General features: G+C 37.5%; 5 protein-coding genes and 2 pseudogenes across 5 annotated transcripts in view; 6 read left to right on the top strand and 1 right to left on the bottom strand.

Annotated features, from left to right (window-relative positions):
- Positions 1-22,359, top strand: part of LOC144628361 (trace amine-associated receptor 9-like) — a 180,227-nt gene that overhangs the window by 153,229 nt on the left and 4,639 nt on the right. The gene's annotated exons all lie outside the window — the stretch shown is intronic.
- LOC144628356 (uncharacterized) overlaps positions 1-22,359 on the bottom strand; it is a 66,464-nt gene that overhangs the window by 27,408 nt on the left and 16,697 nt on the right. The window lies entirely within an intron of this gene.
- On the top strand, positions 752-2,153 carry LOC144629357 (melanocortin receptor 5-like; annotated as a pseudogene).
- LOC144628947 (adenosine receptor A3-like) lies at positions 3,921-5,831 on the top strand. Its single transcript, XM_078487069.1, has one exon. The coding sequence runs from the start codon at positions 3,921-3,923 to the stop codon at positions 4,833-4,835; it is 915 nt and encodes a 304-aa protein (XP_078343195.1). The 3' UTR covers positions 4,836-5,831.
- LOC144628362 (adenosine receptor A3-like) lies at positions 7,214-8,764 on the top strand. Its single transcript, XM_078486461.1, has one exon. The coding sequence runs from the start codon at positions 7,373-7,375 to the stop codon at positions 8,282-8,284; it is 912 nt and encodes a 303-aa protein (XP_078342587.1). The 5' UTR covers positions 7,214-7,372; the 3' UTR covers positions 8,285-8,764.
- LOC144628358 (adenosine receptor A3-like) lies at positions 10,645-12,092 on the top strand (annotated as a pseudogene).
- On the top strand, positions 13,233-14,428 carry LOC144628345 (uncharacterized). The gene has a single exon (XM_078486446.1). It carries the CDS (start codon positions 13,322-13,324, stop codon positions 14,285-14,287), a length of 966 nt encoding a protein of 321 aa, XP_078342572.1. The 5' UTR covers positions 13,233-13,321; the 3' UTR covers positions 14,288-14,428.

Below are 22,359 nucleotides of genomic sequence, written 5' to 3' on the forward strand. Positions count from 1 at the left end.
ACAAATACAACTATCAACTGTTCCTAAGACTTGAACATGAATCCATTCTTATGTTAATTAACATTAACGAGTTTGACAATCATTCTGTATTGATACATTTAGTAAAAAACTAACATAAGATCAGCTGCTGCATCCTGCTGTCCGAACAAAAAGAGTATTTTACAACTGCGCATTTCCTGAGAGATAACGCTTTGCTTACAGTTACTTGCTAACGGTGGAACTGAGTTCTGAAAAGTCAATACAACGATAGGAAATCATAATTCAACATAGTCAGCATAGCAAATATTTCACTGCAGAAAACGACTTATGCTTTGGTGAGTTTTTTTGTGTGTGGCAATAAACTGAAAGGCTCTGCTCCTAAATAACAGAAGAACATGAAATGCGCCCAATCTTTTCATTTCAATCTTTTTTTAAAATGATAAAGCCGATGCTATTATTTCGGTCTTAATTGTACCCTAACAACTTGGAAAAATAGCACAATCACAATTATTTTTGTTTTTTAACTGGTAAGCGATGTAAGTAACTGACATATCTATCAGATTTAAACTCAAACGTTCAAGAAAATAGTCAAATTGCGAGATTAAAAGCCTAATTCAATAAACACCAGGCCCTTCAAAATACAAGCGGACGTGTTATCGGGAACATATAAAATCTTCAGCCCACTTACAAAGCTGAAATCGTTTTTTCTGAAAACAGCTAACTTCTTTGACTTCAAGCAAACTTCAAAGCAACAGCTTATTACCAAAGAACAATGACGAACATAACTGGAGAAGAAAACTACACAAGCAAACTGAATCAAGCACTCAGCGCACCACCAGCAGGCATAGCTGAATTTTTTTCAGCTTTGAACATTTTTCTTTCCATCACTTCAGCTGTGGGCAATGCTCTGATCCTTATGGCTCTGAAGAATGTCTCTTCTATTCATTCTCCGACAAAACTTTTCTTTCGATGTCTGGCGGTCACTGATCTTTGCGTTGGTTTTATTGTACAACCACTCTATGCTACCTACATCATGTTTAGTATAATAAAGATAAACGTGAATGTGCTGAACAATGTTTACACAGTCATTGCAGCTTCAGGTTATATTTTATGTGGAGTATCTGTCTTAACATCGACCGCAATAAGTGTGGACAGACTTCTCGCCCTGTTGCTGGGCTGAGATACAGACATGTCGTGACATTGAGGCGAGTTCGTGTAGTCATAACTTGTTTTTGGATAATTGCTGTTATATTTGGATGGCTCCGGGTGTGGAGAGAAGATATCGCCTACAAGGAAGCCTCTGTTATCTTACCTCTTTGCCTGGCAACCTCCATTTTTTGTTTTACGACGATCCATCTCAAACTACGGCATCATCAAGTCCTAGTACAAAACAATGTCCCTCACGGACAACAGAACGGAGAAGGGATTCCACTAAACATACCAAGATACAAAAGGACAGTTTCCAGCATTATGTGGGTGCAGTTGGCAGTAGTTGCCTGCTATGTTCCGTGGGGCATTGAGACTGTATTATATGCGAATGGAATTGAACATATTGTTGCTCGGTTAGCCACAGATACACTCATCTACTTCAACTCAACTCTAAACCCAATCTTGTACCGTTGGAGAATCAGGGAAGTGAAACAAGCAGTTAAAGACACAATCAGGCAGCTTTACTGTTTTTAGAACACTAGCAATGTAAATCGACGCAAAGTTGCAAAGAACAACCGACAGTCTCGAGATTGCGTAAATACGGCTAAGTTCATCTCTTACAATGAGCAAAATTGCCTTCAAATCAGGTTGGAAAAGGTCGAAAAAGCGCTAGAATACCAACGACAAAATGTAAATATGTCGACAAAGATGAGGCATCCGTTAAGTGTCATTTGACTCAAACATTGAAGCAGCATCTTTGTTTTTACTTTAATTTAGCTATCATGCTAGGCCACCGATTAGTATGTATCAGCATAAACTCGAGGGTAGGTTTCACAACAGACATTTTCCATTTTATGATTCGTCTTCGGATCTACATTATCTATTATATATCTGCTAGAATTAAAATCTTAGCTAACAGTTAGGTTTATAGCTAAGTCCAAAACCAATGCGGGTTCTGCCCGGTTCTTTAATGATTCATAGTAACTGATCGAATCGCACGGCCTTGCGCTGGCGATGTTTCATGATGCGAGATTTCATAATGAATAGTAACAGAAAATTCAGGTTATTCAAGATAAATAATAAAAAATGTACAATGTTTAATTGTGCATCTTTTGAAGGCAATAAATTTATCCAACCCAAAACTTGTACTTTAAGATGAAGAACCGTTTAAAATATTTTTGTAGACCAGCATTTTCTAATCAAACGAACAATCTTTACTTCGACCGTATTGTGGAAAAAAGACAATTTGCACAAATGGTGTCTTCATTTGAATAACATGATTATATATCCTAAACCTCACATTCACGCAAAACATCTTTGTCTGTAAACATCCACATAAGCCTTCTCAACTTGCAAACTTTGTATCTTTGACTGACTCTAACGATACAGTAAAATGGCGATTATAGCCCTGAGCTTATACAACTTCGTAAGGGGTTTTAGATGGGTTTATATCTGAGGGAGCTTAGATCCGGAGGGGTTTATAACCGGCATAAAAAACCCTTTGGAAATAAAATGGAACGCGTTTTTGAGACTATTGTGAGGGATATGTTGTAACAAAATAACTCTAATTAACTTGGCGGTTTGATCTGCAATTTTACGGTATAAAGGCTGGATGAAGCCCTCTGAAGGGGCGGGAAAGAGGCTTTCTTCAAATCATCAAACATTTTGTGCAAATAGAAAAACAGTGCGTTCTTAAATTAGAGAAAAAGTTAAACAAAACACTACTTTTTGTTACTTAATCAATTCATACATGTATGAGACACATATTTGACTTTTCACAAATCGCAAGGATTTAATTAATAAGCGGGACGTGTTGCGTGAGGGATAAGAAAGACATAAGTTCATTTCAATTGTGTGAATGCTGACAAACTGTTTTCAGCTGTTATATCAAACGAAAGACTTTTTATAATAGACTTTGCCGCTAATAAGCCGGAACTTCAAACGCGCCCGTTCCTTTGCTAAACTCTTCTGTTAACACGATATGCGACTGTTTTTATTTTCAATTTATTTGTGCTAAAACATGTAAAGAAACAACCTCAATTCCTTTTTAAACTCGTAAAGTAGGGTAATATTCCCAAGCAATAGACAACATATCTTTCACTTTCAACACAAACTTGACTTCATAAGTTCGAGAAAAACGACAAATGGCGAGATTTGGTGACATTGTGGCGCCTGATACAAAACTTTTCACATAAAAATGAGAGTTGGACTCGAATTTTCTTCGTCATGTAGTTAAAAATGTCAGGTGGCTTGTCTCGACTGTCTAAGTTTTATTAAAATCAAACTCATTTTCACATAAATGGTTCTGTTTTCACCGAAATTCGTGTTTAATTAAAAAGAAAAGCGACCGATAACTCAGAAATACAGACTGAGTAACCTATTTGCTAGTATTTGATAAAAAAGCAAATTTAAGACCCTTATGAATAAGCATAAAAACACTGTTCATCTTTCATTTTTATCCAGTTTTTTTTTACTTCCTGTGCAGGTGTCTCCATCTGGGGTAATTAATTTCTCTGCACGATGAACTGATATTATATCAAGCAACTGACAGATCTATCAGTTTTCAACTCAAACGTTCACGAAAATGGTCAAATTGCGAGATTTAAAAGTATAATGCAATAAACACAGGGCCTTAAATAGGAAGTCCTGTAAAAGCACACAAAGCACAAGAGGGATTGTTATCAGCAACATATAAAATCGTCATCCCAATAACAAAGCTGCAAGTTGATGCTTTTTTCTCGAACTTCAAACACTCTTCAAGGCAAGCTCAATTTTCCCGCCACCCAAGAAAAATGGCAAACTTTACTGGAGAAGGAAACTACACAAGCAAACTGAACCAAGCACTCAGCGCACCACCAGCAGGCATAGCTGAATTTTTTTCAGCTTTGAACATTTTTCTTTCCATTACCGCTGCTGTGGGCAATGCTCTGATCCTTGTGGCTCTGAAGAATGTCTCTTCTATTTATCCTCCGACAAAACTTTTCTTTCGATGTCTGGCGGTCACTGATCTTTGCGTTGGTCTTATTGTGCAACCACTTTATGCGACCAGCATTTTGTCTGTTATAATAAAGATGAACGTGAATGTTCTGTACTACGTTCACAACGTTTGGGGAGCAACAACTTTTATTTTATGTGGCGTATCTGGTTCGACGTCGTCAGCAATTAGTGTGGACAGACTGCTCGCACTGTTGCTGGGACTGAGATACAGACATGTCGTAACATTGAGTCGAGTTCGTGTAGTCATTACTTGTTTCTGGCTAATTGCTGCTTCAGGTGGATTGCTCTGGGTGTGGAGAAAAAAGATCGCCAACATGGAAGCCTCTGTTTTATTAATACTTTGTCTGGTAACTTGCATTTTCTGTTACACGAGGATCCACCTCAAACTACGACATCAACAAGCCCAAGTACAAAACAATGTCCCCCACGGACAACAGAACGGAGAAGGGAATCCACTAAACGTAGCAAGATACAAAAAGACAGTTTCCAGCATTATGTGGGTGCAGTTGGCATTAGTTGCCTGCTATGTTCCGTGGGGTATTGTGGCTGTGCTAGATGCGAATGGAATTGAACATGAACTCGTGACTTTGTTTACTACAGAAACACTAGTCTTTCTAAACTCATCTCTAAACCCAATCTTGTACTGTTGGAAAATCAGGGAAGTGAAACAAGCAATAAAAGGCACAATCAGGCAGCTTTACTGTTTTTAAAAGAATAACTGTGTAGATCGACATAAGGTTGCAAAGTACATTTGACAGTGTCCAAATTTACCTTCAAATTGTATTTGAAAAGATTGAGACAGCGCTAGTTTACGAACGATAAACTACGAAACTGTAAACCAAGATGCGCCTTCCATTACGCATCCATTTGGGAGAAAGCGTAAAGCAGTCCCTTTGTTTGCTTTTGTTTTATTATTTCGCTATCATGTTAAACCACCGATGAGGAAACTAAAAAAAATGTAGACGCGAGTTAAGACATTAGGTTAGGTTTTACAACAGACATTTAACAGATTATGAAGGTTATGTTGATTCCTCTTTGGATGGCGGCAAATCTATAATATTATGACCTATACCAGAGTTGACACTTTTGCTAACAGATAAGTTAAGTCTACAATGAAGTAAGTGTGATCATTTGTATGATAGGATAACACAGAATGTATGAGAACAGAAATTTCAGTTCATTCAGGAAAAACAAAATTCAATGAAAAACTTTGTTTATCCGGACGGCTTAATTTTTTTTTTATTTGCTATTAAAATAGCATTTTTTAATGCTAAATAATATAAATAGAATGTGTTTCAACAAACATGGCAAGAGGATTAAGTTCGTGGACAAACAAAGTAGAATCAATATACTTCGTGGATAAATAATGGCTGCCCGCAAACAAATATGTTTCGTGATTAAAATTGATAAAGTAAAAGGAAAGCAATAACTCGAGAAAAAAATTCTGAGGGATTAACCTTCACTGTACATCTTCTGTACAAAAACTGCCAGGAATTCTGCGACAGTGTATCGAAGGGTTTTAGACGGTACTATACGTCTAGCAGCTAAGATGGTTTTTCAGCTTGAACGATTAAAACTGACGGATCTTGGACAGATGAACGGTCGGCAAAATTGATTAAAGGGGAAAGCTTGGCAGAGCACAGACTCGCTCCACGACAATGGTTACTTAACAGCAGAGGTACAGGGTCGTTGTCTCCTGTCAGTCAGACAGCATAACAGCTAGGACTCGCACAGATTAAACAATTTAATTGACGTCCATTGACACTTATCTCTGAAGAGGAAATTGCTCAGCATTTCGACATTTAATTCAATATAGGTTTCAGGATATTATACAAGATCTTGGCAAACAATGATGCTACTTGGAAATGCAGTTGGAAATGCGCTTGCTTCGCAGTTTAGATCAATCTGAATAGGAATAAATTACCGAACAAATACAACTATCAACTGACTTGAACATGAATCCATTCTTATGTAAACATTAACGAGTTTGACAATCGTTCTGCATTGATAAAACCTGCTGTCAACCTGAAGAAATATTCTGTAAATTGTCGACTTTAAGAAGGATATGCAAATATTTGTTTGACTACTGCAATATCGTGTGATCAATAATTGCCACTGGTTGAAATTGATAAATAACGGATAAACAATTTTCTCCGGATTTAAAATTGTTGTGTTAATGGATCTATACAGCTTCAGCATCTTACAATGTCTAAATGCATCGCTGATATTCTGTGTTCCTGAACCCCGACAGAAAAACGAGTGATGCCTTACACAGCTTACTCGATGCCTTCAAGCACAATTATAAAAGATTATTATGTAATAATCAATCCCGATTTTCGACGTTGCGCGATAACAAGAAAAAAGGTTTTATGTTAATTACTAGATTTAACTGCTACTCAAAGGCTCTACCCAAAAATAATTATAACGGCAGAACTTTTGGGAAATGAGCACAATCTCAAAATTTTTGTTTTATAAATAGTAAGCGATGTAATATCAAGCAACTGACAGATATATCAGTTTTAAACTCAAATATTCACGAAAATGGACGAATGACTTAATTTAAAAGGCTAATGCAATTAAAACTGGGCCTTTTATGACAAATAGGTCAGACAAGTGAAAAAGACACTTACAAAGCACAAGTGGGCGTGTAAACAGCGACATATAAAGTTATCATCTCACTAAAAAACTGGGCCTTTTAGGATAAATAAGAAGTCAAGTGAAAAAGGCACTTACAAAGCACAAGTGGGCGTGTAAACAGCGACATATAAAGTCATCATCTCACTAAAAAAACTGGGCCTTTTAGGATAAATAAGAAGTCAAGTGAAAAAGGCACTTACAAAGCACAAGTAGGCGTGTAAACAGCGACATATAAAGATATCTCCTAATGGTTTAATATCATCATCTCACTAACAAAGCTGCACGCTGAAACTTTTGTCTTACTGGTTAATTTGCAACGTTTTATTAAGTAACTGACAGATCTATCCGTTATAATATCAAACGTACATGAAAATAGTCAAATTGCCGGATCTAAAAGCATAATGCAATGAACACCGGACTTTTAAGGATTAACAGGAAGTCCTGTAAAAAAATATACGCACAGCACAAGAGGGCGTGTTATCAGCGACATATAAAATTATCATCCCAAAAACTAAGCTGCAATTTGATACCTTGTTCCTCAAAAGATTGTACCTTCCTGAACTTCAAGCACTTTCCAAGGCAAGCTTAACTTTCTGACCACCAAAGAACAATGGCGAACTTTACTGGAGAAGGAAACTACACAAGCAAACTGAATCAAGCACTCAGCGCACCACCAGCAGGCATAGTTGAATTTTTTTCAGCTTTAAACATTTTTCTTTCCATCACCGCTGCTGTGGGCAATGCTTTGATTCTTTTTGCTCTGAAGAATGTCTCTTCTATTCATCCTCCGACAAAACTTTTCTTTCGATGTCTGGCGGTCACTGATCTTTGCGTTGGTCTTACTATGCAACCACTCTACGCCACCCGCATTATGTCTCGTATTATAAAAATGAACGTGAATGTGCTGTACTATGTTCAGAAAGTCAATACAGCTTCAAGTTTTATCTTATGTGGAGTATCTGGCTTGACATCGACAGCAATTAGTGTGGACAGACTTCTCGCACTGTTGCTGGGACTGAGATACAGACATGTCGTAACATTGAGGCGAGTTCGTGTAGTCATAAGTTGTTTCTGGCTAATTGCTATTCCAATTGTATTGCTCCGAGTGTGGAGAGAAGATATTACCTTTAAGGCAACCTCTGTTTCCATAATACTTTGTCTGCTTACTTCGATTTTCTGTTACACGAGGATCCACCTCAAACTACGACATCAACAAGCCCTAGTACAAAACAATGTCCCCCACGGACAAGAGAACGGAGAAGGGATTCCACTAAACATAGCACGATACAAAAAGACAGTTTCCAGCATTATGTGGGTGCAGTTGGCATTAGTTGCCTGCTATGTGCCGAGGGTGATTGTGGGTGTGCTGTATACGAATGCAACAGAACATTTTGTGGCTTGGTTCGCAGCAATGACGCTAGTCTACTTAAACTCATCTCTAAACCCGATCTTGTATTGTTGGAAAATTAGGGAAGTGAAACAAGCAGTTAAAGGCACAATCAGGCAACTTTACTGTTTTTAAAAGACTAGCTGAATAAATCGACAAAAAGTTGAGAAATACAATTGACAGTGTTCAAATAGCGCGAAAAAGTAGCTTAATTCATTTCTTGCAATGTTCACAGTTTCCTTTAAATCGAACTGGGAAAGAGTGAGAATGCGCTAGATTACGAACGATAAACTACAAAACTGTAGACAAAGATGCGCCTTCCATTACGCATGCATTTGGCGCAAATAGTGAAGCAGCAACTTTGTTTTAACTTTAATTTAACTATCATGCTATAAGCCGCCCACGAGAAAACTTAAATAAATGTAAACGCGAGGTTTCACAGCGATTCCTCTTTGGATGGGTGCAAATCTATAATATATTACCTACAGCAGAGTAAAAACTTTTGCTTAAGGTAAGGTTTATAACTAAGTCCGTGTGATGTATGATGGGAGATCACATAATGTATGATAACAGAAAATTCAGATAACTCAAGATAAATAAAATATTAAAAAGTGTACAACGTTCAGCTGTGCATCTTTTGATGACAATAACTTTATCCAACCCAAAATTTGTATTTTAACATGAATAACAAATTAAAAATTTTTTCCAGAACAGCTTTCTTTACAAATGAACAATCTTTTATTCGACCGTGTTGTGACGACAGTGACTTTTGGTTCTATTTCACTGTATAATTTTTAAAATTTCTTTATTTCTGTAAATGTTTTCGGAAGCAAATATTCTGTTTCCGAGAAGCAAAAATTAAAGAAAGGTTTTTGATTCTGATATTTTTTGTCCCTGGGTTCAAACTTATTTTTGTCGGGAGTTCCGACTTGTGCTACCGCTGCGTTTAAAATTACGTTGCTAATGGACCGTTTCGAATAATTTGAATCTGGGTTCAATTTTTTTGGTGGTTTTTGCTTGATGCGCTGTTCATGACATCGAACTTAAGCAGGCAATGAAATGTGGAACAAGATTGGTGCAATCGCGAACACAAAAAAAATTTGCGCCATCTGCTCAACCAATCAGATACAAAAACAAAACCAATCACGACTTGGTCACGTGCGTTTTCCCGCGCTTGGCGCCGGTTGCGCGTGCTTGATTCGTGTTCTCATTTTGTTGTTTAAGATTGTTGTGACTGGTCACTTAGATCCCTTTGTTCTTACGCTGCTTTTGTGCTTTTTAACTTCCCGTTTGCCTTCTGACTCAATAGTGCACACTTGGCGTTTACTTTGTTGCATTGCGCATCCTTACTGCCAATAATTTCACGCGTGATTTGCGCGCGGAAATTAAAAGATGGCGTTAAAACGAGTATAAACGAGTATAGTTACCTATCAATTTTTCCCTCTTGCTTTGAATTGAACAACGATTTTCTTTATAGAGTATAGACCATATCCCAATGTAGAATAAGAAACAATTGCCAGAAACGTGAATTAAGCAAGCAATCGCGAATTTAATCATAATGGCATTACAAGGCATTATTAGGTATAGTCTCCTAGAATTATTCTGTAAATTTTCGACTCTAAGAAGGATATGCAAATATTTGTTTGACTAATGCAATATCCGGTGATCAATAATTGCCACTGGTTGAAATTGATAAATGACGGGGAAACAAGATTCTCCGGATTTAAATTTTCTGTGCTAATGGGTCTATTTATACAGCTTCAGTATCTTAAAATGTCTAAATGCATCGTTGAAATTGTGTTCCTTAACCTCGACAGAAAAACAAATGATGCCTTACACAGCTTACTCGATGCCTTCAATCACAATTACCGCCGGGTTTCCAAGGTGGAGTTGTAAATAGTCCCCTTGAGCTTTTATTTGAGGTATAAAAGCTGTAGTTGTAATGTCAATTAGTAAGTCTGTCAAAAATAATGCATAAAATCCGTTGTTTAATAAACTCCGGACTCGAACAAACTGCATGAGTCAAATAAACGCCGGGTCCACCAGGCTGAGTTTGAAATAAATCAAGCCCGATGTTCGACGTTGCGCGATTAACTGCTAGCTCTGCCCAAAAATAATTATAACGGCAGAACTTTTGGAAAAATAGCACAAGCTCAAAATTTTTGTTTTATAAAAAGTAAGCGATGTAATATCAAGCAACTGACAGATATATTAGTTTTAACCTCAAATGTTCACGAAAATGGCCGAATGACGTAATTTAAATGTCAGATGCAATTAAAACTGGGCCTTTTAGGATAAATAGGAAGTCAAGTGAAAAAGACACTTACAAAGCACAAGTGGGCGTGTAAACAGCGATATACAAACTCATCATCTCACTAACAAAGCTGCAAGCTGAAACTTTTGTCTCACTGGTTAATTTACAACGTTTAATCAAACAACTGACAGATCTATCAGTTTTAATATCAAACGTACAAGAAAATAGTCAAATTGCTAGATTTACAAGTATAATGCAATAAACACCGGGCTTTTAAGGAGCATCAGGAAGTCCTGTCAAAAAAAATACACGCACAGCACAAGAGTTCGTGTTAACAGCGACATATAAAATCATCATTTCTAAAACAAAGCTGTAAGTTGATACTTTATTCCTCAAACGTTTGTACCTTCCTCTACTTTAAGCACTCTTCAAGGCGAGCTTAAATTTCTGACCACCCAAGAACAATGGCGAACTTTACTGGAGAAGGAAACTACACAAGCAAACTGAACCAAGCACTCAGCGCACCACCAGCAGGCATAGTTGAATTTTTTTCAGCTTTGAACATTTTTCTTTCCATCACCGCTGCTGTGGGCAATGCTCTGATCCTTTTTGCTCTGAAGAATGTCTCTTCTATTCATCCTCCGACAAAACGTTTCTTTCGATGTCTGGCGGTCACTGATCTTTGCGTTGGTCTTATTACACAACCACTTCATGCTACCTACATTGTGTCTAGTATAGATAAAGATGAACGTGAATGTTTTGTACTATGTCAACAAAGTTTATGGAGTTTTAGGTTATATTTTATGTGGAGTATCTGCCTTGACATCGACAGCAATTAGTGTGGACAGACTTCTCGCACTGTTGCTGGGACTGAGATACAGACATGTCGTAACATTATGGCGAGTTCGTGTAGTCATAACTTGTCTGTGGTTAATTGCTGCTATAGTTGGATGGCTCCGGGTGTGGAGAAGAGATATCGCGAATAAGGAAGCCTCTGTTGTTTTAATACTTTGTCTGGTAACTTCCATTTTCTGTTACACGAGGATCCACCTCAAACTACGACATCAACAAGCCCTAGTACAAAACAATGTGCCCCACAGACAACAGAATGGAAATGTGATTCCACTAAACATAGCAAGATACAAAAAGACAGTTTCCAGCATTATGTGGGTGCAGTTGGCATTAGTTGCCTGCTATGTTCCGAGGATCATTGCCTTTGTGCTATATGCGAATGGAATTGAACACGACGTGGCTTGGCTAGCTACATCAACTCTGGTCTTGTTGAACTCATCTCTGAACCCGATCTTGTACTGTTGGAAAATAAGGGAAGTGAAACAAGCAGTTAAAGGCACAATCAGGCAGCTTTACTGTTTTTAAAAGACTAGCTGTCAGGCCCAAGCTGTGTAGATCGACATAGAGTTGCAAAGTGCAATTGACACCCTCAGAATAGCGTGAAAAAGTAGCTAAATTCATTTCTTGCAATGTGCAAAGCTGCCTTCAGTTCTAATTGAACTGGTAGAGATTGAGACAGCGCTAAATTACGAACGATAAACTACAAAACTGTAGACAAAGATGCGCCTTCCATTCCGCATCTATTTGGCGCAAATAGCGAAACAACAAATTTATTTGACTCAATTTAGCTATCATGCAAAGCCACCGATTAGAAAATTTTAATAAATGTAGACGGGTTAACTGGCATTAGGTTAGGTTTCACAACAGTCATTTAACAGTTTGAGGTTATGCCGATTCCTCTTTGGATGGGGGCAAATCTCTAATATTATGACCTATACCAGAGTGAAAACGTTTCCTAGCAGTTAGGTTTTATAACTAATTATAAGCATGCTAAGTCCGTGCTATGTATTGTGTTTTGTGGTACATATGTATGATAACAGAAAGTTCAGTTAATTCAAGTGAATTATAAAATGAAAAAAATGTACAACGTTGAATTGTCCATCTTTTGATGGCAAGAAATTCATCAAACCCAAAACTTGTATTTCAAAAACAGTTTTAACGAGTTTTTTACCTCATGAACAATCTTTTAGTAGTAGTAGGCATCAGTAAGCTCAGTGAAGGTTCTGTTTCAGTGGAACGACATTAATGTTCCAGTTAGATTTAAACAACTCTCGCAGGAATAAGCGACCAGAGAAGACGAATGAAATTTCAGCCATCATTGTTTGAATAATGGTATTTAAAACGTTAACATAATGCTCGATTCTCATTAATTCTCCGTGCGCCTATTTTTCTCATAATTGGCTCGCGGTGCGAGTGTCTCATCCACCTAACAGAAAAACATGGCGGCTGTACATTTTACGGCAATAAAACTCAACCCAAGTTAAGAATGACGTCATGTAACTAAAGACTAAGCCAAACTTAATGAAGTTAACAGTGTCGAATTTTTTTTCCCGCAGTTTCGCTTTTCCCTGGGTCTCCGAGGATGCACCAAAACTTGTTTTTGTATGGTTAGAAACAGAAAGGGTTACTCAGAAATAACGAGACAGCCTATCCACGAGTAATGAAAGTATTAGATAAAAGGGAAAGTTAACGTCCTAGTTAATGAGGATTTGCCATAAAAAGACAGGTGTCCTCATCTGCAATAATTTTTCCGAACTGTCATTATGTAGGCTAGTGAGTGTAGGCTACACTCTTTTTTTAATATAAGAAGGTCTAATTTTTTGGCCTGGACTGAACGTCCTTAACTTTTTCGGAGTTTTGAGCCTGAAATCTTCTTAGAATGTTCTTATTTTTTTTTTAAAAAAAAGTAGTATTGCAGTAAATTCATTCCTAACAGATATGTACATGTTCACGTCACCAATGAGTGATGCCAATATTGGTTACAAGTCAGGACTGGGCCGAGGTATGGCGCCGTGAAGAACGTGCTTATCTCCGCTCGCAAAAAATTCGCTATTTCTTGGAAGTCAATGGCGGAATCTTTGCTAAAATACGTATCAAAAAGAAGGAACCGATCCTCCGACAGCTCGACGGATGGAAAAGTGGATTCTCCAGCAATGAAAAAAGTAAAAAACACAAGCGCTCCCGAGTCTTCGCCGCCACGCGAGGAACATGGCGAACATAACGATGACAGCGACCTTGTGCTGACCGCGCTCGAACTAACGGACGATCTTAATGGAACTCTAAAATGCATCCTAGAAAAGCTCAAGAAGCTGGATACCATTGAAAACGCCGTTAAAAAAATTGAAGGCAGCTTGGACAAATTAGAAAGAAGAACAGGGATACTTGAAGAATTCGAGAAGACGGCGAGAGAAGATATCGAGAACCTAAAGTCAAACCACATGCTGATTGAAAAGAAACAAGATGGCGATAAAAAGGCCTTAGACAAAAAGATCAAAGGTATTGAAGGGAAAATAGCCGAACTAAAAGTCAAGGAGGGAGAAATTGACCAAACTTTAAAAGACCTCAACACGAAAGATTTATATTTAGAAGCTTACTCGAGACGCGAGAATATAAAATTTAACAACATCCCTGAATTTCCTTCGCCGAGAAATGGTTTAGAAGACACAGAAGAAGTGCTTAGATCCTTCCTGGAAAAGCAGCTGGGCTATCATGATGCAAGTTCTGTGGAGATTCAAAGAGTTCATCGACTGGGGAGAAAGAAAGAAGATGGAGGAGCGCGGCCAATTCTTGCCAGATTCCTTCGCTTCAAAGATTGCGAGAAAATTCTCGGTCTTGGCTCCCGTCTCAGAGGTACGAATTTCCAGATGTTTAAGGATCTCCCTCAAGAACTGGTGACCAGAAGACGTGAACAAATGGATACCTTCAAGACGGCAAAACGAAATAATATTCCCGTATCCTTTAGCAAATCACAACCGGACAAACTATATGTAAGAGGTAAACTTTGGCCAGTTGGCCAGGTGCTGGACATCTAATGGAGCAAACTCCTCGTAAACCCTTTCTTTGTTCTTTCTAGTTTTTGCTCTTTACCACCCTTGAGCTAAAACTTTTTTCGCCACTTTTTATAAGGACATTGTAGAATTTTGCGAGCGGAGAGAGCTGCTGAAGAACACCGAAAAACCAAAAGCTCACTCTTAAACTAATTGCGTGTTTAATCTTCCCTAACTGTTGCTTGTCGTCGCTCTGTATGTTGTCGCTTTTTTCCTTGCTTCCAACGTTTTTTTGCTCGTACGCTATGTGTAGCTTAAGTTTTCACTTATATTCCATTTGTAATTTTTTTGTTATTTATTTATTTCTTTATTTCTGCAGCAAAGTTAATTTTGTCTTCCAATGGTTATATGCTAATGTCGAACCAGTATTTTTAAAGCATGTGGTCATTTTGAGACCGTTATTTATAAAAATGCAAATCAGTCATCACAATCTCTTTTACTTCACATAATATAATGGATCTGAAATTAGCTTCCCTTAACGTCAGGGGATTAGGAAACAATACAAAAAGGAGAGAGGTGTTCAATTGGTTGAGAGAGAAAAAGCAATCTATATATATGCTGCAAGAGGTTCATTGTTCTGAAGACACTTCGGAAATATGGGCTAATGAGTGGGGCTACAAAGCGCTTTTCAGCTGCTGCAGCAGCAAAAAAGCGGGTGTTGGCATTCTTTTTTATAACAACTTTAATCTTCAAATTCAAAGGGTTTTTTCAGATCCGAATGGTCGCTTTATCATATGTGATATCGTTGCTAATGGAAAGAATCTTACCGTGGCTAACATATACGCACCTAACGAAGACGATCCAAATTTTTTCCAGCTTTTTTTTGATCATTTATCTAGCTTTAAATGTGAGGAAATTATAATCGGTGGGGACTTTAACTTAGTTCTTAATACTGAAATAGACAAAAAGGGCGGCCTTGCCAGAACACACAAAAATGCCTTAAAAGTGATTCGAGATTTCTCTGAAAATCTTGGTTTGACCGATGTCTGGAGAACGCTAAACCCGGAGGTTAAGAGATATACTTGGCGCCAAAACAAACCCGTCATACATTGCCGACTCGATTTTTTCCTATTAAGCGAATCATCTTTATGTGATGTTACTCATGCAGACATTGTTCCTGGCTTTAAAACAGACCACTCAATGGTCACCCTAAACTTATCTCTACACTCTAACCCCAGGGGAAAAGGTTTCTGGAAGTTGAACACTTCTCTTTTGTCTGAAATCAGATATATTGAAGAAATCAAAACAACAATTAATATCACCGTGAACCAATACAAGGATGACACAACGGTGAATCCGGCTCTTCTTTGGGAAATGATCAAACTAAAAGTGCGAGAAAAAACAATATCCTACGCCGCGTACAAAAGCGCAACTACAAAGAAACAAGAAGAAGCACTAGAAAGTGAAATCGCCTTGTTAGAAAATCAACTGGATAATGCAGAAAATAACAACCCCTTATATCACATCGTCGCAGAAAGAATTACCACCTTAAAGAAAGATCTAGAAAAAATCATTGAGTATCGTACTAAAGGCGCTATCATTAGATCAAAGTCGCTATGGTACAACGAGGGCGAAAAGAATTCAAAATATTTCCTAAATCTCGAAAAGAGGCACTGTAAACATGGAACAATAAGTCAATTAAAAGTCAGTGACAGCGACTTTGTAACCACGGATAAAGCTATTTTATCTGAATGTACAGATTTTTATAGAAACCTCTACACGTCCAAAATCCCAGACTGCTTTCAATCATCAGTGTTCGCCAAAGTAAACACCACTTCATTGACTCAAGAAGAACAAACCCTCTGCGAAGGAAAATTAACTCAAAAGGAATGTTTTGAAGCGCTGAAGAATATGAATCCCGACAAAACACCAGGCACTGATGGATTTCCCGCTGAATTTTACAAAGTCTTTTGGAAAGATATCGCCCCGTTTTTGATCTCGGCCCTCAATTATGCTTTTGACTCTGGTTGCCTCTCAGTTTCACAAAGGCGAGGGGTCATAAAGCTTATCCCAAAAAAGGATGCGGAACTTTACTTCATCAAAAATTGGCGGCCCATTACTCTTCTTAATACTGATTACAAAATTGCCGCAAAATCTATCGCAAATCGAATTAAACGCGTCCTCCCAAACCTTATTAACCACGATCAAACAGGATTTTTAAAAGGCAGATTTATAGGTGAAAATATTCGGCTTATCGATTGCATCATCCAATATGCCACAGAAAAGAACATTCCGGGCCTACTTCTTTTCATAGACTTCGAAAAGGCTTTTGATTCTCTTGAATGGTCCTTCATATATGACACTCTAAGAACCTTCGGCTTCGGTGCTTCGCTCACTAATTGGGTAAAAACTTTATATAACAATACCGAAAGCTGTGTTCTAAACAATGGCTGGGCTAGCGATTTTTTTGAAATTCAAAGAGGTGTTAGACAAGGCTGCCCACTGTCACCATATCTATTCATTCTATCGGCAGAAATTTTGGCCATCGCGATAAGAAACAATACAAATATAAAGGGAATCTCTGTAAACGATGAGGAAATTAAGATAAGTCAGTACGCCGATGATACAACACTAATTCTTGACGGGTCTCATGAATCTCTCTTTTCATCTCTTGCAATGCTTGATGAATTCAGCAAAGTCTCTGGCCTCAGGCTCAATGACAAAAAAACTGAAGCCCTATGGATCGGTGCAAGTATTGGAAATGACAAAATCGTGCTACCAGGAAAAGAACTCAAATGGCCAAAAAACAAGGTAAAAACCCTAGGGCTATGGATCTCTACAGACCCCGAACTATCTGTTTCTTTAAACTACAGCGAGAAACTTGAGAAAGTTAAGGAAATGTTAGGATGTTGGAAATACCGCAGGCTCACCTTGTTAGGTAAAATCACTGTAATCAAGTCATTAGTAGTCTCTCAACTGGTTTATTTACTCTCTCCCCTTTGCTCAAACCACAATGTCATTAATGAAATTAACAATCTGCTTTATAACTTTCTGTGGAACGGTAAAGGCGACAAGATTAAGCGAAAAGTTATGATAAACGATTTTGGTAATGGTGGCCTAAAAATGATTGACATTATCTCCTTCAATAAATCTCTTAAGACCACCTGGATTAAAAAATATTTAGATAACAGTAACAGCGGAAAATGGAAAATCTTCTTCGATATAGCTCTCGAAAAATATGGCTGCCAAAACTTTTTTTCTTGCAACCTCAGCGCTAGAGACACCTTAGCGACAATAACAACTTCTGATGCCTTTTTAAAAGAAATATTAGTTATTTGGGCAGAAGTTAACTTTGAGCCTGAAATAACATCTAAAGATCGTTTTTTGGACCTGCCACTTTGGTATAACTCCCTTATAAAAATAGCAAACAAGCCAGTCTTTTTTAAAAAATGGTTCACAAAAGGAATTACCATGGTAAAACATCTTCTCGGTCCAGACACAAACACCTTTCTATCGCAAAAAGATTTCTACTCAAAGTATGGATTGGATCCTCGCCCTCTAAGTTTCTACGGATTAATATCGGCGGTAAAGTCCCTTCGGGCTAAATCTAACTTCCGAGATGTACAGAAAACCAACTGCGACCATGTGCCACTCACAACAAAAATTCTACAGGCCCAAAAGGCAACTTCAATAGTATACAATAAACTGATTAGCAACAAAAGTCTAACGCCAGAATTAAGTCAAAATAAATGGCTAGAAGACTGTAACCTACCAATAGAGGTTAATATAAATTGGACCGCTGCCTACGTCTTGGCTAAGAAATGCACCAAGAGTACTAAACTTATTGAATTTCAATTCAAACTCCTACATAGACGCGTGTCAACCAATACCTTCTTAACTAAAATAGGTCTAAAAGATAAAGAAAACTGCAGCTTCTGTCACTCCTCCCCAGAGACATTAATTCATCTTTTTTGGTTATGCGACAAAACATCACACTTCTGGAAAGAAGTTATCAAATGGCTAGAAAACGTAAATTTACTGCCTAAAGACTACAACTTATCAAATGCCACTGCTTTGGGGCTGAGGCCAGACAATTCTCAATCTGCACTTTTAATCAACTACTGTCTTCTCTTAGCACGATATCACATATGGCTAACTAAAACAAAGGAAATGTACCCAAACTTAACGTATTTCATATGTCTACTCAAATCTTATCGTGAAATAGAAACAGAAAGTGGAGAAATTAAAAAATGGAAACCTTTTGCGGGATACATATAGGTATGTTTAATATTGTTATGTCCGTGCTGTTTTTTCTTTTTTTTCTTACTTAACTTTATACTCCTAATCTCATGACAGGAACATAGGTTACTGTTTTTTTAAATATCTCAAGTGCAATCACATGCTTTTGCCTTACTTTAACAATCAACGGTACATTGTGTCTTCCTGTAATTATGGTTATTTGCCTTCTTCTTTTCTTTGCCCTGTGGTGTTATTGTAATTGCTAGTAGTTTAAGTAGTGTTTTGTAAGCTGTATTTAGGTATTGTTAAAGACTGTTAGTAGTTTAAGTACTGTAAGCAGTGTTAACCGTGTACTTTTGTTATTGTACTGTAATCGCTGAAAAAAAAAAAAAAAAAAAAAAAAAAAAAAAAAAGTCAGGATTTGAATAAAAATTTATTTATTAAGTTCATAGATTTTTCTCTCGCAACAAAGAGGAAAATATAAAATTCGTTCTTAACGAAATTTCAGCCTTGGGCACGTTTTTAAGATGTTCTTAATTTTTGGCCTTTTTTCATCCTCGATGTTCTTGTAAAAAAATGTTCTTATAAAAAAATGAATTCTGTAAATTGTCGACTCTAAGAAAATATGGAAATATTTAGTTGACTAATGCAATATCAGGTGACCAATAATTGCCACTGGTTAAAATTGATAAATGACGGATGACAAATTTTCTCCGGACTTAAAATTTTTGTGTTAATGGATCTATAAAGCCTCAGCATCTTACAATGTCTAAATGCATCGCTGATATTCTGTGTTCCTGAACCCCGACAGAAAAACAAATGATTCCTTACACAGCTTACTCGATGCCTTCAATCACAATTATAAAAGATTATTATGTAATAATCAATCCCGATTTTCGACGTTGCGCGATAACAAAAATAGGTTTAATGTAAATTACTGGATTAAACTTCTACTTAAATGCTCTGCCCAAAAATAATTATAACGGCAGAACTATTGGAAAAATAGCACAATCTCAAAATTTTTGTTTTATAAATAGTAAGCGCTGTAATATCAAGCATCTGACAGATATATCAGTTTTAACCTCAAATGTTCACGAAAATGGACGAATGAGGTAATTTGAAAGTATAATGCAATTAAAACTGGGCCTTTTAGGATAAATAGGAAGTCGAGTGAAAAAGGCACTTACAAAACACAAGTGGGCGTGTAAACAGCGACATATGAACTCATCCAAATTTAAAAGAATAATGCAATAAACACCGGGCTTTTAAGGATAAACAAGAAGTCCTGTAAAAAAATACACGCACAGCACAAGAGGGCGTGTTGTCAGCAACATATAAATCATCATTTCAAAAACAAAGCTGCAAGGTGATACTTTATTCCTCAATAGTCCTCAAGCACTCTTCAAGGCAATCTCAATTTTCTGACCACCAAAGAACAATGGGGAAATTTTCTGGAGTAGGAAACTACACAAGCAAACTGAACCAAACACTCAACGCACCACCAGCAGGCATAGTTGAATTTTTTTCAGCTTTGAACATTTTTCTTTCCATCACCGCTACTGTGGGCAATGCTCTGATCCTTGTGGCTCTGAAGAATGTCTCTTCTATTCATCCTCCGACAAAACTTTTCTTTCGATGTCTGGCGGTCACTGATCTTTGCGTTGGTCTTATTGCACAACCACTTTTTGCGACCCTCAGTTTGTCTTTTATAATAAAAATGAACGTCAATGTGCTGTACTACGTTAGCAACGTTTGGGTAGCTTCAGCGTTTATTTTAAGTGGCGTATCTGCCTTGACGTTGACAGCAATTAGTGTGGAGAGACTTTTCGCACTGTTGCTGGGACCCAGATACAGACATTTCGTAACGTTAAGGCGAGTTCGTGTAGTTGTAACTTGTCTCTGGATAATCGCAACTGTAAGTGGATTGCTCCGGGTGTGGAGAAGCGATATCGCAATTAAGGTCGCGGGGGACACCTTAGGCTCATCATTATGCATTTATTTAAAGCGTATGCACGAAGTGCAACGACTCACATCGACAACTTTACGAGATATTTATGACTGGAGAAAAATATGGGCGCGTGCGCGTGATTTGTAAAAAATCCCTGTTTCTTTGATATTTTAACCAATTTAAAACAACACTTAGCGATATACGTTCATATAGATTGTAGGAAGTCTTTGAGCTTATTTTTATTTAAATTTGACTATTTCTGCAACTAGTGTACTCAGAGTAATCACAAAAATATTCGGCATAAACAATCGTGTCCTTTTTGAAAACGCATTGTTCTCACCATAAAAGCGTGGAATATAATTACCATAATTACATCTCTCCTTGGCAAAATGATCGTATTTAGGTCGGGACACCTTCGGAAATCTCAAAGTTTGGACTTTTCCGACAATTTTGTGGCAGAGAATACAGCGCGGATACAGAACTTCATGACTTGCCACTGCAGATAGGTAAACTATGAATACTGTAGTGTGTCATAACAGAAGCGGAATTTTAAAAGAGCGCTTTTAGAAAGAGGTAGAAGACGTTAAATTCAAATTTGCGCACTTAAACCGCCATAACTTGCTGGCAAACTTTAAATTAAAAAATCTGCTTCTGTTATAACACTCTAGAGGTATTGACTGATTAGTTTTTGACAAAATCGCAGTGTGCTGTCTTCTACTCGTTCCGCAAACTCTGCCACAAAATCATTTTTTTCCCAATTTGGCACTAACGAGGCTATAACATCGCCGTAAAATGCAATCTACCAAATAAAAGATGACATTCACAATCTTTCATCATTTCGTTATGTCTCTGTAAATTTGAGCTTAATCGCACCCATAACAGCCGAGAAATAAGCGTTTTAAAGGATGCAGGTCAAGCAAAATTTCCCTTCATGAATTTATTCATGCTGTTGGTATCCCCCGCGACCTTAAGGCAGCCACTGTTGTCTTAATACTTTGTCTGTTTACTTCCATTTTCTGTTACACGAGGATCCACCTCAAACTACGACATCAACAAGCCCAAGTACAACAAAACGGAGAAGGGATTCCACTAAACATAGCAAGATACAAAAAGACAGTTTCCAGCGTTATGTGGGTGCAGTTGGCATTAGTTGCCTGCTATGTTCCGTGGGGCATTGTGATTGTGCTAGATGTGAATGGAATTGAACATGATGTGGCTTGGTTCTCTTCGTCAACTCTAGTCTTCTTAAACTCATCTCTTAACCCGATTCTATACTGTTGGAAAATGCTAGAAGTTAAGCAATCAGTTAAAGGCACAATCAGGCAGTTTTTCTGTTTGTAAAAGACAAGCTGTGTAAATCGACATAAAGTTGCAAAGTACAACTAATAGTCTTAATTTGCATCTTGCAATGTTGCTTTTAAATTGTATGAAAAATATTGAGAAAGCGCTAGATTACGAACGATAAATTGTAAAACTGTAAACAAAGATGCGCCTTTTGTTATTCATCTATCTGGCGGAAATAGTGAAGAAGCAACTTTGTTTAACTTTCATTTAACTATCTTGCTAAGCCACCGATGGGAATATTCTAATAAATGTAACCGCGATGTTAGGTTTCACAAGTTTAATCCAGTTTTAACTCTGGTAGTCATTGGGTATCCGGTCATTTCGAAACAAGCTTACGTTACTTGAAGTCCTTTCGATGCAAAATACCATACTATATATTAAATAGATTTAGCCAAGCCTAAAAGTGGAGCTCCCCTGTTATTTACTTTGCCCTTTTCGAAAATCCGAATTTACTTAACGATAACAGGAAAAAAATAAAGCAGTTGAGCCCGTGATCCAATTTAAACCATTACATGGCCAGCGGTAAATTTAAAAAAAAAACATTCGACCTCGATGATTTCTATATGTGAGCCCGCGATGTGATACT

The sequence above is a fragment of the Oculina patagonica genome, chromosome 10 (assembly GCF_052425735.1).
Source record: "Oculina patagonica isolate OP01 chromosome 10, crgOcupat, whole genome shotgun sequence".
Lineage (NCBI taxonomy): Eukaryota > Metazoa > Cnidaria > Anthozoa > Scleractinia > Oculinidae > Oculina > Oculina patagonica.